Here is a 15020-nt window from a genome sequence, read left to right as displayed (position 1 = left end):
AAACAATATATATCTACTCACTTATGACTCACGATGACTTTGACAGATAACAACCTTGAAAATGTCATTTTGCTATTTCCAGGCGCGAAGTGCCAGCTGTTCAATGTTTATTGTTTTCCAAGTTTAATGTTTTGATTTTTGTTGATTTCCATTTAAATAAAAAGTACCAAAGTTATGTATGGTATTTAGTATTACTGCCACAGGGTTTAGTTAACTTGTATATAAGACCAAATTCTACGTAGAGGATTAGGAATTGGTAACAAGCGTAGGCTGGAGTGATATGATCAGGCAGAAATAAACACAATTACCACAAATTAAGTTAAAACAGTGACCTATAATCGCTTACTTAATTAAAAAAACATCTGTAAACGGTATTTATAATCCCATTTTGTTGAAGCCTTCCCTACAGCATGCCTTTAACTTCTTTTATTTGATATTTGCATTTTAATGATGTCTAACATGTTATTCAAAGGTAAAATATGTCACAAATAGAGGCAAAGTTGAAAGAGTATAGAGCACTTAGAAAGCGACAACAGTTTATAGATAATATCAAACAAAAATTGGACAACTCTAAAGACAAGCTCATTAACTTTTTAGTTCCAAAATCAGTTGAAATGGATAAAAAAGAGGAAGAAGTTATATTGGTATGTCACCCTACTGAAGTTGCCTGTTAATTTTCATTAAAAAGTATTGTTTTAAAACTTATAATTTAATTTCAGTTGGAATGTGAGGAACATCCACCAAATAATAGCTCAAAATTACTACTTGAAGATATAGTAGATGTAACATCGGAAACTAGTGAAGTTGAATATGAAGAAAATCAAGAAACATGGGGGTATTGTGTGCTAAAATGGTCAATATATGGTGTTATTTGGTTAACCTTATATATAATTTTTCTAAATCTACAGTTTGGTGCAGTATTTTTTGTTATATCAGTACTTATTGGCATTTGTTTAAATACAAGTACAAGACCTAAAAAGAAAGGTGAAATTTCAGCATATAGTGTGTTCAATAAAAATTGCAAAAGTATTGATGGTACACTAAAAGCCGAACAGTTTGAAAAAGAAATTAGATATGGTGCAGGAACTGTTCGTTAATTTTAAGCAAATTGTTATATACTTTGTATTCGTTTTAAATGTTATATATTACAAATAAATAAAACTAATTTAATCATTTTTGGTTTTAATAATCACATAAATATCTAACAAGACATATTTTCATATTAACACAAATAACAAATTCAGTAAAAAATAAACTGTATCTGGTAGAATAAAAAAATATGGAAGTCAGCAGCTGTGTCATGAAACTTATGGTATGATATTTACAACAACTTTATTTTCAAGGAAATCATAAAACAATTCACATCGCTTACTAATAATCATACCATAAATATTTTTTGTCAATTAAAAGCAAGCTGTATTTACTGCTAATAGTATGTTAATGTTTATGACAGGCAACTTAAGGCTAATAAAATCTTTAATATAATATACATATTTTGATAATATAGTATATAAAAAGAAATAAATGTCTATTTAAAGATAATGGTAATTAGCAAAATCTTGTCAATAACAATTGAGCATAGTAAGGAATGTGACAACTGATAGCTAAATGCATTTAAGAATGTAACAATTTAGAAACATCTCCTTGACTAAGATACCAAAAATATACATCATTGAATTTAAAAATAAACTGGAAAAATATGTTTTAATAAGGATTGTAGAATGTTCGATGATGTATGATATGTTTTCATGTGATTTTGAGGATAAATTTATGACACCTTTTCTTCATTTATTTATTTTATAAATGCTATGAACCAGAAATCACTGGAATTTATAATCTAAACGGTTCTTTAAGTCTTTCCTATTACATGCATCAATATATAACATTTTAAAATGCCAAGTTTCAGATAATACAATAATTGGGCAGGATAAATTCCTCAAGTCTTGTACATAGTCTTAATTTTTTTGAATCATATATCAAAATGTCTAATTACGTTATCCTGTATATTATGGTATTTAAACAAAATTATTAATACTAAGACCTCAACCAGATATGAAATGAGTTCCTAAGCTACTTTAACAGTTTATAAAGAAACAGAATTCTTTGTTAAACTAATTAATCAAATAACTATCGAAATCGTACCATAATCTAAAGAGATTTTCGTGTTCAAGTACGCAAGTATTTCTATAATCTCAAAACATGAATAATACAATATAATCTTCAACTAATTAGCTTTTTATACACATTCAATCTTCATTTTTGTGATCAATTTCTTTTAAATGTAGCCTACAGGTTAAACTACATTTTTTATTGGAAATGATTAAATATTTTTATATCAGTTAGGTACTTGCAAGGATTTGGCGTGCTAAAATAAATTATTTTTTTGGAAGTAATATACTTAAAAAAATAACACTTTTGCGCGTTAAACTACTTGCTGACACGTGTCGGGCTACACCCATTAAATCATTTAAACACGGCTACATTTAAAATCTTGATCTCTGTGTAGGGTAAAGGTTTTACTATACATTTAAACTTGTGTTAATAATAGATGAAATTGAACAGTATAAGGCACCCATGTTAGCAATCGTCTGAACTAGGATGGACTCTAACCTGATATTTATGGAAAAGAGTTCAAAATACATGATAGATGGTCATATCTAGAATGTATGGCATTCCGTTTAGTATAATCTCAAATGTAATAAGATACATAAAAGTTACTTAGTAACTATGACGGTTTTAGGATGAGTATTGAACTGCACAAAAATACAGTATTGTTAAAGATATCTATAAAATTGTAAAATATGTAACAGAACTTTATTTAACAATTACAACTATATGGCAATTCCGTGCTGAGTGATAATAATAGGGGGCAGGAAAACCACATCCATGGCTTCGTTATAAATCAATCAATAAATTATAGCACACACGGTTCGCGAAATCCAGTGCTGGATCGTCCAAATATGCACCGATATTTACAGTCATTGAGCGTGCCAAACACGTTAACTTATATCTAAGGGCTCATACAGACGAACGCGCACGCGCCAACTGCAAGCGTCGACGTGCCGTTGACGGCATTCGACGGCAATCGTTAGCGCGTCGACGGTAGGCGTCAACGTTTCGGCGGCAGCCGTCGATGGGTTGTTACGCTCGCAGTTGTGGCGTGCCACGACCGCTATTTTGCCAGTCGACTGCAAATAGTCCAAGAGTCCGCATCACGGTATCTCGACGAGATATTGAAGCTTTCAAAATGGTTGTTAGCTCATCAAAAGAAGCAGTTGTCATTCGAAAATAATTGAAAAAATTATTTTCGTTTCTTCGCAAACGTGGATAGAGTGTAAAAAAGTTTCCATCTTGTTCTCTGTACATCATTTTGCAAGTGGCTCCCTGTCTATATTAGTCGACTGCCTTCAACGGCAGCCGTCGACGCTTGCAGTTGGCGCGTGCCGTTCGTCTGAATGAGCCCTAACGTGACAAAGGCATGACACAGACAAACATTGCTATCAGCGCCGCGGTCGCAAACAAAACATAGCGATGGACTGCTAATAGCCAGAGAGTTTAATACCCATAGCACGAACCAAACTTAAAATTGAATAGTTATCGTAATAGACAATACATTTTTTCATCGAATATTGGGACGCGCTCCGTGAGTGTATTTGGGACTAAACCGAAGCGCGAATATAGAATTCGTGTTAAGACTACAGGAGAATATAATTTTGTTTGTCACGACGCATGTTTGTCACGTTCAACGCCTGTAGATATGAACGGACATTAATGTCGTTTATGACACAAAAATAACTTGTTCTAGTGTATAATAAATCTATATACATATGTACTATGTTATACATTTATATATTGTCGTATGAAAATGTATATGATACAATATCACAATAATATTTGTTAGATGTTTTTGCATTGACTAGGTTAGTTTTCACTTCTTACTTACTATTATAACATTGCAAATGGCATTACCTATTATGCTTACGTTACTATGATTTATATAAATATCAAAATCGTTTCCAAAAGACGTGTTTCGACCAAATAAAGTGTTCATTTAAATGTTTTGCTTTGTTCGGTTTTCTATTGCATCATCGCTTAATATTCTTAGTTACTTACGATCACCAGGGGGCTTGGCTTAGTCAAGATGCCTTAACAGTAGTGTATGAAAGCCCCCAGGGTCAGCAACAAACCGATAATTCAAAAAATATTCTACAAAATAATATCAAGCATCTTACTGATAATGTTTTACGTTTTTGATGATAGATGAACAATTTATTTGGTCGATAAATAAATGCATTATTGATTCGTGGTTCTCCTAAATATATTACAAATCGGCCGCCAGCAGTACCCCGAACTCGGAACGAACGGATTCATATCAACCCTTTTTACATCTGGCAACAGAAACGCAACACTAATCGCTATAATCATATGCCATATCGAATGTACTATTTTGTAATTTTGTTCTGTCTGCAAAAACGCGTAGCATACCAAACCAATTGAAACCAGAACTATGCCAAATGGCAGGTGCCTAGAATAATACGTCTTAGGATAACGCATACAATGCGTTTTACTATAGTCTGTATACCACGATGCTAATACAATGGTAACACCGATCGCAACTGGCAACAAAAACGCAACGAACGAATGCATGTTCCATGTGGTTAGGAGAGCGATAAGGATCGCTCCAAATAGCTGAAATGTTGATCTGAGTTTATCACCGATAATGCTCATAGCCAGAAGGGTGACCCAAAATGACATTAATCCGCAGTAAAAATCGCCAAATTGTAGTATGTTTCCCCTTATGATGCAAAGCGCAACTTGCGCTGGCGCATCACAAGCGTGGTAGAAAGTTGAAAACACCATTGTAAATGCATACATCATGGCTTCGGTGTAGTAGTATCGAATGCAGGCGACGTAAATCGAGAACATGAAGAGAAAGTTGCTAAGTGTCAAAAGTAGTAGCGACACTAACATGTAAACTTTACTGTCCATTCTTGAATCGTCTGAGCAGTCCCAACCTAAAATTTAATAAACAGTTATTGAGAAAGAATACTTTTAATATTGTTTTATACATGTATGGCTTTCAGGTTAATAAATCAGTGGCGCTACAACCTCGTTAGGTCTTGGCCTTAGATTTCTGAATCTGTTTCATGATCATTTTTAAATCTAATAGGCAAGTAAGTGATCAGCGTCCAGTGCCTGATACACACCGTCGACTTTTTGGGTCTAAGACATGTCGGTTTCCTCACGATGTTTTCCTTCACCGTTCGAGCAAATGTTAAATGCGCACATAGAAAGAAAATCTATTGGTGCATAGCCGGGGATCGAACCTACGACCTCAGGGATGATAGTCGCACGCTGAAGCCACCAGGCCAACACTGGTTTCTTTCAGGTTATTTTATAATTACAGCGTTGTCCAGTAGTTAAACGTGCGAGACAAGAGATAAACTATTCGAACCCTGCCAGGGTGGATGCCGTGGATGTTCCGGTAGAAAATCTTCATATCATTAAACCCAGTGCAATTATGGCACATAATGATCACCTAATCTATACTAATCTTGAAGAGGAAAGATTTGTATGTAAGTATGTTTGTAACGAATTGGCTCAAAAAGTACTGGACCGATTTTAAGTATTCTTTCACCATTTGAATGCTACATTATCACTGATTAATATTTTAATTGTAAGAAGAAAAAAAGGGTCCCTACTAACACTACAATAATGTTACCCAAGGTGTAAAAAAAAATGCATATAAAATATCTTTTATATGTGTTTTACAACTATTGATGATAAAACAAAAGAATGTGACACAATATTAAAGAACAAATCAATTTCTACAAAAAAAAATTGCGAAGTTAAAAAATAAAAAAATTATGAAACAGCTGCAGTGGTCATAATCGATCAGCTTTGGGCCTACTACATGTATTAATAAATGTTTCGCCAGTAAATAAACAACAGTTAAACTATATAATAAATTGTGTTTTAGTAAATTAATATAAAAAATCTTTTTAGATGTAAGGGAATTATTATCACGCTACATAAGGAGACGTAAATTATTCAACTTACTTCCATATCCTGCTGAACACGAACAGTATGACATCACCATACCTCCAAAAGTATTCAATCCACAGTTGCCATGGTTACTGCATCTGCCATTAAGACACGAAGTAGATGATATCGACAATACTACAGTTGCGTTGCAATCAGTTTCACCCTCTCTCGTTATATTCGAAAACGTGCTTGATTCTACAGAGCTGTCAGTTTCTGAAGTTGGAGAGTCAACGTAGTATTTAGTCCCGTTGTCTGAAGTAAGACAGGGGCACACGACTTCATCACAAAACAGCCTAAACGTTAAATACCAGTTCCCACTATCCGGGTATGGGATAAGAATTTTCTCGTAAATCGACTCTGAATCCGTACTATTTAAAACAAACAATGCTGGCTTAACTCTATCATTAAATTTACAGTGTCCAGTCTTCAATGGTATACTAGGGTGACCGATGTCCATACAAATCACGGCCTTGAAGAATTGGTTATCCTCAGTGAACGCTAGCAGCGTACCCTTCTTCAACTCTCTCTTATACCCCATATAGTACTTCAAACTCATCAATAGACTGGCTTCTATCGTTAACGTGCCACCGATATCAATGAACTGGTTAACTTTAAATCGTAAAGCTTTGATTTCATTTGACGTTATGTTTACCAGACTGGTTGCATCTTGTAAGTCTGTGGTGGGTAAGCCATAATCGAATGTGAAAAATCGACCTTTGTCGTCGCGCATAAGGTCTATAATAGATTGATCGGCGGGTTCATCATATTCCCTGAGATAGTAGGATTCGCAGTCTGCTATATTTGAAGTGTTACCAAAAATATTATCCACTTTTATATAATGCCATGAGCTTGGAGAAGAATCGAATACGATTCTTTGTATAATATTCAGTCTTGGATCAAAGTTGCAGTATATTATATAATTTTCCTGTGACGGTATTGAATTTGGTTGCACTTGTAATGTTATTTTTGAATCATTAGATGCAGTATTAACTACAGTTATGTTCAGACTTATAGGATCTATATTATCGTTGGACATACATTTATATAATGCTGGCAATTGTTGATAATCTATGGTCAGAGTGTTATAGCAGTCTATTATTTCAATTTTCTCTTCCTTTTTTACTTGTAAATCCGTGTACAATATTGTATGGCAATCAGCAACTAAACCTGAAAAAATAGAAAAACACGCTCATTTGTTTGTATTGTTTAATAATTGCGCCTGGGCGAACAAGATTAGGGCGGTAACTTTTTAAAAAATAACTAAAATATTTCGATTAAAAGGACGAAATTATTTTTTTAATTTTTATTCTGTATTAAGGGTTTTATTCAGATTAGATCCGTCTTATATAAATATAAGAAAAAAAAAACAAGCAAATATTAATCGCAACAAAATCTACCTAGGTTAATATTTAACAATTATTATTAATCACGCACCTTTTCGATACTAAATGGCTATTTTAACTTAAGTGCTATGTATGTAGTAACTTAAACCAGAAACTTTTGTAAATGCATATTTATAATACATTATACACTTCTCAAGATTTTCTTTATTAGTAAATAGATTTAGTTAATTTCGGTAATCTGTTTTCTAATTTCAAAAGTACCTACTTATCACGAAAAGTGTTGGCACACGTTACACTAAGCTAATCTTCGTTTCGGTGTTAAAATATTGTACCTACCTTCACAGTTATAATGCGATAGTATTTTAGAAACATATTATTTTTCATAATTCTATATTTATAGAAATATAAATCGGTCTGACGGTCATTAGACTAGAATTTATCTCAATTTTCTACTTTTATCACAGCGTATAGCACAATCGACGGAAAGAGACGAAATACTACTTATGAATAAGCAAGACAATCTACTTAATAAATAATACATATACGCTCATATAATATACTAGCGACCCGCCCCGGCTTCGCACGGGTGCAATGCTGATACTAAATACACTACAGAAAAACTGTGCGGCCGGCCGGTACCGCCGCAAACGCTACGTCCCGCAATTTTTAAATCTGTAATATCTTCGAAAATATTCACTTAAATCATACGGTGTAAAGGGCCATATAGATCTGTATTAAATGAACAATGTATTCAAGGTATTTAATTGGTTAAGGATTAATGCTGTATTGGTTAAAATCGCTTCGAAAATTAGCCATTATTTGTCGTAAAAATTAATGACAAAAAAAAGTTATTGTGGGTTATCCATAAGAGATAGACATATACCATCACGGACTTTTCTGTAGACCTTTTCAATGGGTACAATACTTAGTACATTATTTTGATAAAACTCGTCGGGTTCAGCCTGCGTTTGCAATTTAAGCGGAAAAAATGTAATTATTTACGACATCACATTAGAAACCTCAAAAATAACAGTACTTCTCCACTATTTAATGGATGTTATTATACATATAAACCTTCCTCTTGAATCACTCTATCTATTAAAATTTTCTACCGCATCAAAATCCGTTGTGTAGTTTCAAAGATTTAAGCATACAAAGGGAAATAGGGACAGAGAAAGCGACTTTGTTTTATACTATGTAGTGATGAGCTATTAGTTATATATAATATGTACATATATTTGATAACTTCAAGAAAGATTTAGAAACTTAATTTGTAAATTTTTAAAAATCACACCCTTACCACACCCTACTCCACGCGAAAAGATATTTAAGAATGCCGAGATCCAGTGTATATAGAATCTAACATTGAAACATATATAGAACCTGACTATGGAACCTTGGAACATAGTTCAAATAGAAAATTGTAATGTTTATTTTATTTTCTTGGCACCGTGCCCAATGCCTTTGCAGAAAGTGGTGTTATAATATTCACCTTGTAAAAATTCATAAAACAATCTCATTTCAAATGCATTGTCTTAAAACAAATTGTGTATGAAAATTAAAGAAATTTTAGTTAAAAAAACCAATAATTTAAAAGTATTCGTCACGTTATATATAACAACAATCGGTGAAAGCAATGACAAATTGTCTTTGATAAAAACAATGGGACGCTTGGGAATGAGAAGTCGAAGTACTTTTTAATCGAACCAAAATAATACCAACTCATACTAATTCTTTTAGATATTATCTTCCAGTCATAATATCTACATCAGCTTCGAATTTTGAAGACAAAATGATTATACTTTATTAGATGTAGTATCTATTAATAACATATATGTACTATTAATAACCAGCTGCCCCCGCGAACTTCATTTCGCCTTAATATGATTTTTTTACTTAACCCACCTTATTTAGTAGCTACATATGGAAAATTTTGCTACCACATAGAGAATATTCTCTTTTCCATTATTTTTATTTATTATTTTTTTACGCCACAAATACCTTCCTCAGAGTTTAAGGAATAAATAGAAAAAACTACTCGAATTGGTCCAACCGTGGTTGAGTTTTGAGCTTAGCAACATTTTGCGATCACTTATATGTACGTAGACCATTCATAAATAAATCTCACTGAAATAATGACCTTTATGTTGCAACTTAATATAATTAAGTAGTACAAAGATTGTTCCATGAACCTTAGACATACAGTCAAAAAGAGGTCCCGGCTGAAGTCTTTAGTCTACGTATTAGGTACTTAATAACAACGTCATCGGCTGTTAGACTATCGGTTTTTACGACCAAATATGAGTACCCTACAATGTCGTTATAATAGATTTTGACTGTATATGTAAATAATGATGATAACGATTTATAAAAATGAATTTTGATCTTTTTTAGTTTTGATTCTTTTTAATATTAGTAATATTTTTATGTTTTTAATGCATGTACATATGTATTATGTAATAATTAAACATATGATGTACTTGTTTAATATATTATTCATTATGGAAATAAAGAGGCTATAATAATAATAAATTATGCAAAAATGTAATCAGTCTAGTCTATGTAATAATTATAATAATAATTCTAGTAAGTTCAGAATAACACTAACAATATTAGTATTTTATTTGATTGATAAACGGAAACGAGGTTAACATGGGTTAGACACCTACGACAATTGAATGGAGTCCGCGAAGTAGGTCGGAAGTGGTTACAATCAAGGCAATATGCGCAACCGACAAATTGAGGCGCAATGCTTGAATGCAGTGTCGGCTTAAACTTTATATTTGTACCAGATATCACAGCATAGCTTATTTATAGACAATCTCATATATAGGAGACCTATTTGTTTGTGCACTGGCTGAGTTCACAAGAGTTGCTTCCTTTATTATTTTCTGTAGGATAATCGGTGTGGGTAATAATTTGCCGTTCTATCGAATAAGTAATAACTGTAATAATAGAATAAAGATGTGGAATAAAAAAAATATATAAAATAATTATTAATAACATTTTAAATACACTAAACGATGCATTACTATCTAAACCAGAGTGCTCAAGCTTGGCCTGCTGAAACAAAAATCATGAATTGGAAAATAAAATGCGTTTCCTGGACTAAAAAAGGAGGAGAATTTTGAATTGGCTATTTTATTAGATAATACTAGCTGCCCCCGCGAACTTCGTTTCTCCTTAGAGTGATTTTACTTAGCCTACCTTTTTAGTACATACCAACATGAAACATATTGCTACTCCAGAGACTGTTCGGTTTTCTGGAATGAACTTTTTAGGTTTTTCTCTATATAGGTAACCATCAGAGTTTAAGTCATAGATTTTAATTAACAAATAAAAATAGGGGTTGATTTGAGAGGGGTGAAAATAAAGGTTTGTACATATGTATTTTTTTATGTTAAATCATAAAAAAATAAAAACAAAAAAATTTATCTACAAAATAAAAATGTAGGGGGTGGAAACCCCTTATCACTTAGGGGTTTGAAAGATAGGTAGTAGCCGATTCTCAGACTTACTGAATATGCATTAAAAAATTGATAAGAATCTGTCGAGCCAGGAAGCGTATGGGAATGAACATTGTGGCACGAGAAATTTATATATTAGATTAGGCCGGGTCAAGACAAGTTTACACTTAACGTACGAGTAACTTAGCATCAACAGTGTGGACATCACACGAACGCAACGCGAATTGTAATAACGAATCTTGGTTTCCACACAAACAAGCACTGCGAGCGCGTTTGTGCTCCCGCAATACCAACAGCCGATAGATGTTACATTACACGTTACACACGTCTAGACCCGGCTTTATGCCCTTTAAGTCCCCTTATTTCTTATAGGTGATCCGAGAAAACAACACTATTTTATAGAAGGTAGGGTTTGCTAACCGTTTTTGATCAATGAACGTTTCCTGCCGCGTTCACTTGGTCCGAGGTCAATACGTTATACAGGCTCTTAAAAACTAATTTAACCATAAGTTATTTTACATACAAAACAAAACACACTTGCATATATAGAAAAAACAACAACAAAAAGTAGGACTTACTATCAACTAGACTTTGTTGTAAAATAATATATTAAAATCTGAACATGGATACAAAAATTAGAACACTTTAATACAAAAAGTATTAGCAATAAACAGGTAATTACCATTTGAGCAAGGCTGTTTCCTTTTGAAGTTAACTATTTTATCTATATGCGTCGATATTACCACACTTGGTTACTTGGTACTTTCATATGATACCTAATGCGTTTTAAGTAAAATGTAGGTCGTAACGACTTTTCCATTTCATTCATATTATAACAAGTCCAAAGCACCTTGAAATCCGAAACAATTGTTATTTCGCCGGAAATCAAACAAAAGGTACTCGGAGCAATACGCAAATTGCATTAATATTTTTTTTTTGTGGAATGGAATCTCGCTGTTGGCCTTAAGGGTCTTTACAGCTCAGCTCGGGCTGTTTTGACGAGCGTAGCTCGGCCTGAATGGGCGTTTTTCCCGCGACTAGCGCAAGGGCGTCTTCTGTGTGATTCGGACCTCGGCTTGGGCCGTCGCGGGGTGGTCAAGCACCTAAAGGGCAGGACGGAAGCTCACTGGAGTGAACGAAGTACGAAGTAAAGGTCCACGTCTTCCCCGGTGAAGGCGGTTTTTTACCCTAATCTGATTAATATATCAGCTATATCTTATGTATTATGTGGGTTAAGCTGATTGAGCAGAGGGCGTTGCAACATTCACTACTACGGCGAAGGCATGCATCGTGAGGAAAATGGCATGTCTTAAACCCAACATGTGTCAGACATCATCTTGTTTCAAAAGTTGTAGCGCCCCTGGATTATTATTCACGTAGCTTCAAAATAAATGCTCTTCTAACTCTACTAAGGTTCTTCTTCCTTAATCAAATTTCATCGACATTAAACGTGGATGAATCAATATCAATGAGTCATTAATTGAAAAATATGCATCGTCTATTTCCGACTATACTGATAAATCAATAATTCTGCAGTTTGGTATAGAGGATATAAATAAGGATAAATGTGATTATTCGGTTTGTTAACTTGTTTGTATGGTCACTATAGCAACCCTACACAACATTGTACATATTCATATTTCGTTCTTTTAAAAGTTGGTCTAAAGGTGATATCAGACGGTTCACTCGAATGATTGTTCACTCGAGTGAATGCTTCATTTTTTTTCATTCTATGTTCACACGGCTTAGACGAAATGATACAGAAATGAACATTCATTGTTCTTTCTTTTAAATATGTCATCGAATGAAGTCGTATGTCTTGGAATTAGTTTAATTTGTGATCATTTAATCAAAGAGTTGACAAAAAAGAAGCAAAGAAAACGTCGAAGGTGGTGGGTGCGACCATGGATTGAAAGAAGAAATTTATTTAAAAAAAAAAGTAATGTATTTTGATCGTTCCACTTGAACACCATTTTGCCGCATGAAAACAATATAATAACACACAGAAAAAAAAAAGTTATAACTTCGTCGACAACGTGATGTCCGTCGGCTACAGGACACGAAACAAAATGGCCGAATCCGAATGAACGTTCTCTCAGTGTTCAGACCGTTCATTTCTCGTTCATTCGGAGTGGGAATGAAAGATACCGGATGCCAATATCCAACACTGTTGGATCGGTTCACTAATGAATTCATTCGGCACTCGTATTTCATTTTTTGTTCAGACATTTCATTTCGAGTGAAATGTACCGAATGAAAGGTGAAAATGAACAAAAAATGAACCGTCTGATATCACCTTAAGATCCCGATATACAACGACCTTTTTTTTTTTAAATATTAATTAAACATACTCTGGACTGAAATTTGCTAGGCAACCCATATGGATTATATTTATTGACATATTAAATTAAATATAAAATATGTTTCATTAAATAAGCATCTCGGTGAAGGTCGTTGTATATCGGGATCTTATACTAAGTAGCTTTCTCTGCCGAGGGAGAGTTTATTGCCATTTTTATCGATATTTATTTTACTGACGTTCAGTGTACATTCTCCTACATGAATAAATAATATTTATATTTTAAATAATGCAATCAGGAGTCGTATATATATTATTTTTATATCAGATAGTAACTGCCTTATTTTAAACTAAACTACACGTAACACGACGTGTTCCTATTAACCGGATGACTAATATTATCCTCTTTGGACCCTTTTATAAGCGTTACTCGTATCACGGCATAGGAATTGTTTAACACGAATACAAATTGTGATTTTGTACAACAACGACAAACATCTAGGTTGTATGAAATGCCACCATTTTCAAAAAGCATAAATTTACATGCTAGTGAAGACATTCTCAGACTTGTATGTAGTAAAATAATAGAAGTTAACTGTCCATTTATAAGTTATGACCTATTATTATCAATCTGGTTGGTAATTCATACATTTATATATTGGTATACCGAAAGCTTAAATACTAAGGTCCATATCTCAAGTCAAAATTTTGTCTTTAGTCTTGAGTGTTGTCAAATATTTCAAACTTCCCATAGGAAAAATTGTTTGACAGCTCTTGAAACTAAATTTAGGTTTGATTGAGTTTCTAGAATATAGGCCTTAGTCAAATGTAACCAGCAACTTCACTTGTGAATCAGGTCAACTCATAGTTATCATATCTTTGTATACAAATATTAATATATTTATTGAATACCTTGTTGTTCAACCTTTTGCCCTCTCGGATCCTGCCATTTTATATAGACTAAGCCAAACCAATAACCTGGCTTTGGTTTATGTATTGTATATGTTTGGTTCTTTCCGTCTGATAAAAGCTCTATTGTATGTATCTCCTCTCTTGATTGTGAATGTATGAAGTTTTTAGGAAAGTCATAGCCATCTGGATTAACTGCAGGGTAGGAGCCATGCTTTATATTTAGTATAACTTCTTGAGGAGTACATGATCCTAAAAATACAATATGTAATTATACAAATGACTCATTGAACGACACAAATTCAAAGGTGATATAAGTTTTTTAGATTACCTAGATAACGTATATTTATTATCGATATATTTTTTACATACCAATATTATTTAAATGCAGTTCTTCTGATTGAATAGTGAATCGAGCTTCTTCTATGTCCGTTTTTACATGGTACATCAACACAGAAACAGTCCGATAACTTCTGAACATAAATACGTCCGTAGCTATCTGCCGGGTAACCAGTTCATAGTTATCAAGTATTTCCGTACGAGTTTTTGTCAACTGCTCTATAAGTCTTCTCCTCCTAATTTCATCCTCATTCTCCTTTTCATCGTTACCGGCCACAAAACACAAAAGCAGAAAATAAAAACAATATAAAAGTTCCATATCATAACATTTGATTTAAATCTATTAAGAATTGAGATTAACTACTTATCTTATCTAATTATTATAATGTAGGTACGAGGACACTCAAAAACATTCGCTATAATTTGTAAAAAAATTTGTTTAATAATATCTATTTTTTTAATAATCAACACGAAGAACGAAATTAACGTTCAATTCGGTACTTGATCTACTAAACTGAAAATTCCAAATGACAATAAGATGACGTTCATAGAATTATCCAAAAGTCAAGCTTTCATTACTGTGGCATCTGACAACTGACAGCAAGCAGGACTGAAGTT

General features: G+C 33.2%; 2 protein-coding genes across 2 annotated transcripts; one reads left to right on the top strand and one right to left on the bottom strand.

Moving 5' to 3' along the window:
* The first annotated feature begins 67 nt into the window (after positions 1 to 67).
* LOC125054271 lies at positions 68 to 1173 on the top strand. The gene is made up of 3 exons (XM_047656026.1): positions 68 to 371; positions 473 to 644; positions 720 to 1173. The coding sequence occupies exons 2-3, from the start codon at positions 480 to 482 to the stop codon at positions 1095 to 1097; spliced, it is 543 nt and encodes a 180-aa protein (XP_047511982.1). The 5' UTR covers positions 68 to 371; positions 473 to 479; the 3' UTR covers positions 1098 to 1173.
* On the bottom strand, positions 1170 to 14940 carry LOC125054269 (post-GPI attachment to proteins factor 6). The gene is made up of 4 exons (XM_047656023.1): positions 14436 to 14940; positions 14067 to 14315; positions 6061 to 7212; positions 1170 to 5015 (listed from the first exon to the last, which is right to left on the bottom strand). Exons 1-4 carry the CDS (start codon positions 14719 to 14721, stop codon positions 4294 to 4296), a joined length of 2409 nt encoding a protein of 802 aa, XP_047511979.1. The 5' UTR covers positions 14722 to 14940; the 3' UTR covers positions 1170 to 4293.
* Between the last annotated feature and the right edge of the window lie 80 nt (positions 14941 to 15020).

Source organism: Pieris napi, chromosome 12 (genome assembly GCF_905475465.1).
Source record: "Pieris napi chromosome 12, ilPieNapi1.2, whole genome shotgun sequence".
In the NCBI taxonomy this organism is placed as follows: Eukaryota; Metazoa; Arthropoda; class Insecta; order Lepidoptera; family Pieridae; genus Pieris; species Pieris napi.
The sequence above is the reverse complement of the archived record's forward strand: the minus strand, read 5'-3'. Positions and strand labels throughout refer to the sequence as shown.

Coding starts and splice junctions, on each gene's coding strand:
- LOC125054271 (XM_047656026.1), top strand. CDS start 480: ATGTCACAAATAGAGGCAAAGTTGAAAGAGTATAGAGCACTTAGAAAG. Junction 645..719: donor AAGAGGAAGAAGTTATATTG/GTATGTCACCCT, acceptor ATTTAATTTCAG/TTGGAATGTGAGGAACATCC.
- LOC125054269 (XM_047656023.1), bottom strand. CDS start 14,721: ATGGAACTTTTATATTGTTTTTATTTTCTGCTTTTGTGTTTTGTGGCC. Junction 14,316..14,435: donor ACTGCATTTAAATAATATTG/GTATGTAAAAAA, acceptor TTGTATTTTTAG/GATCATGTACTCCTCAAGAA. Junction 5,016..6,060: donor GTGTTCAGCAGGATATGGAA/GTAAGTTGAATA, acceptor ATTAAATTTTAG/GTTGGGACTGCTCAGACGAT.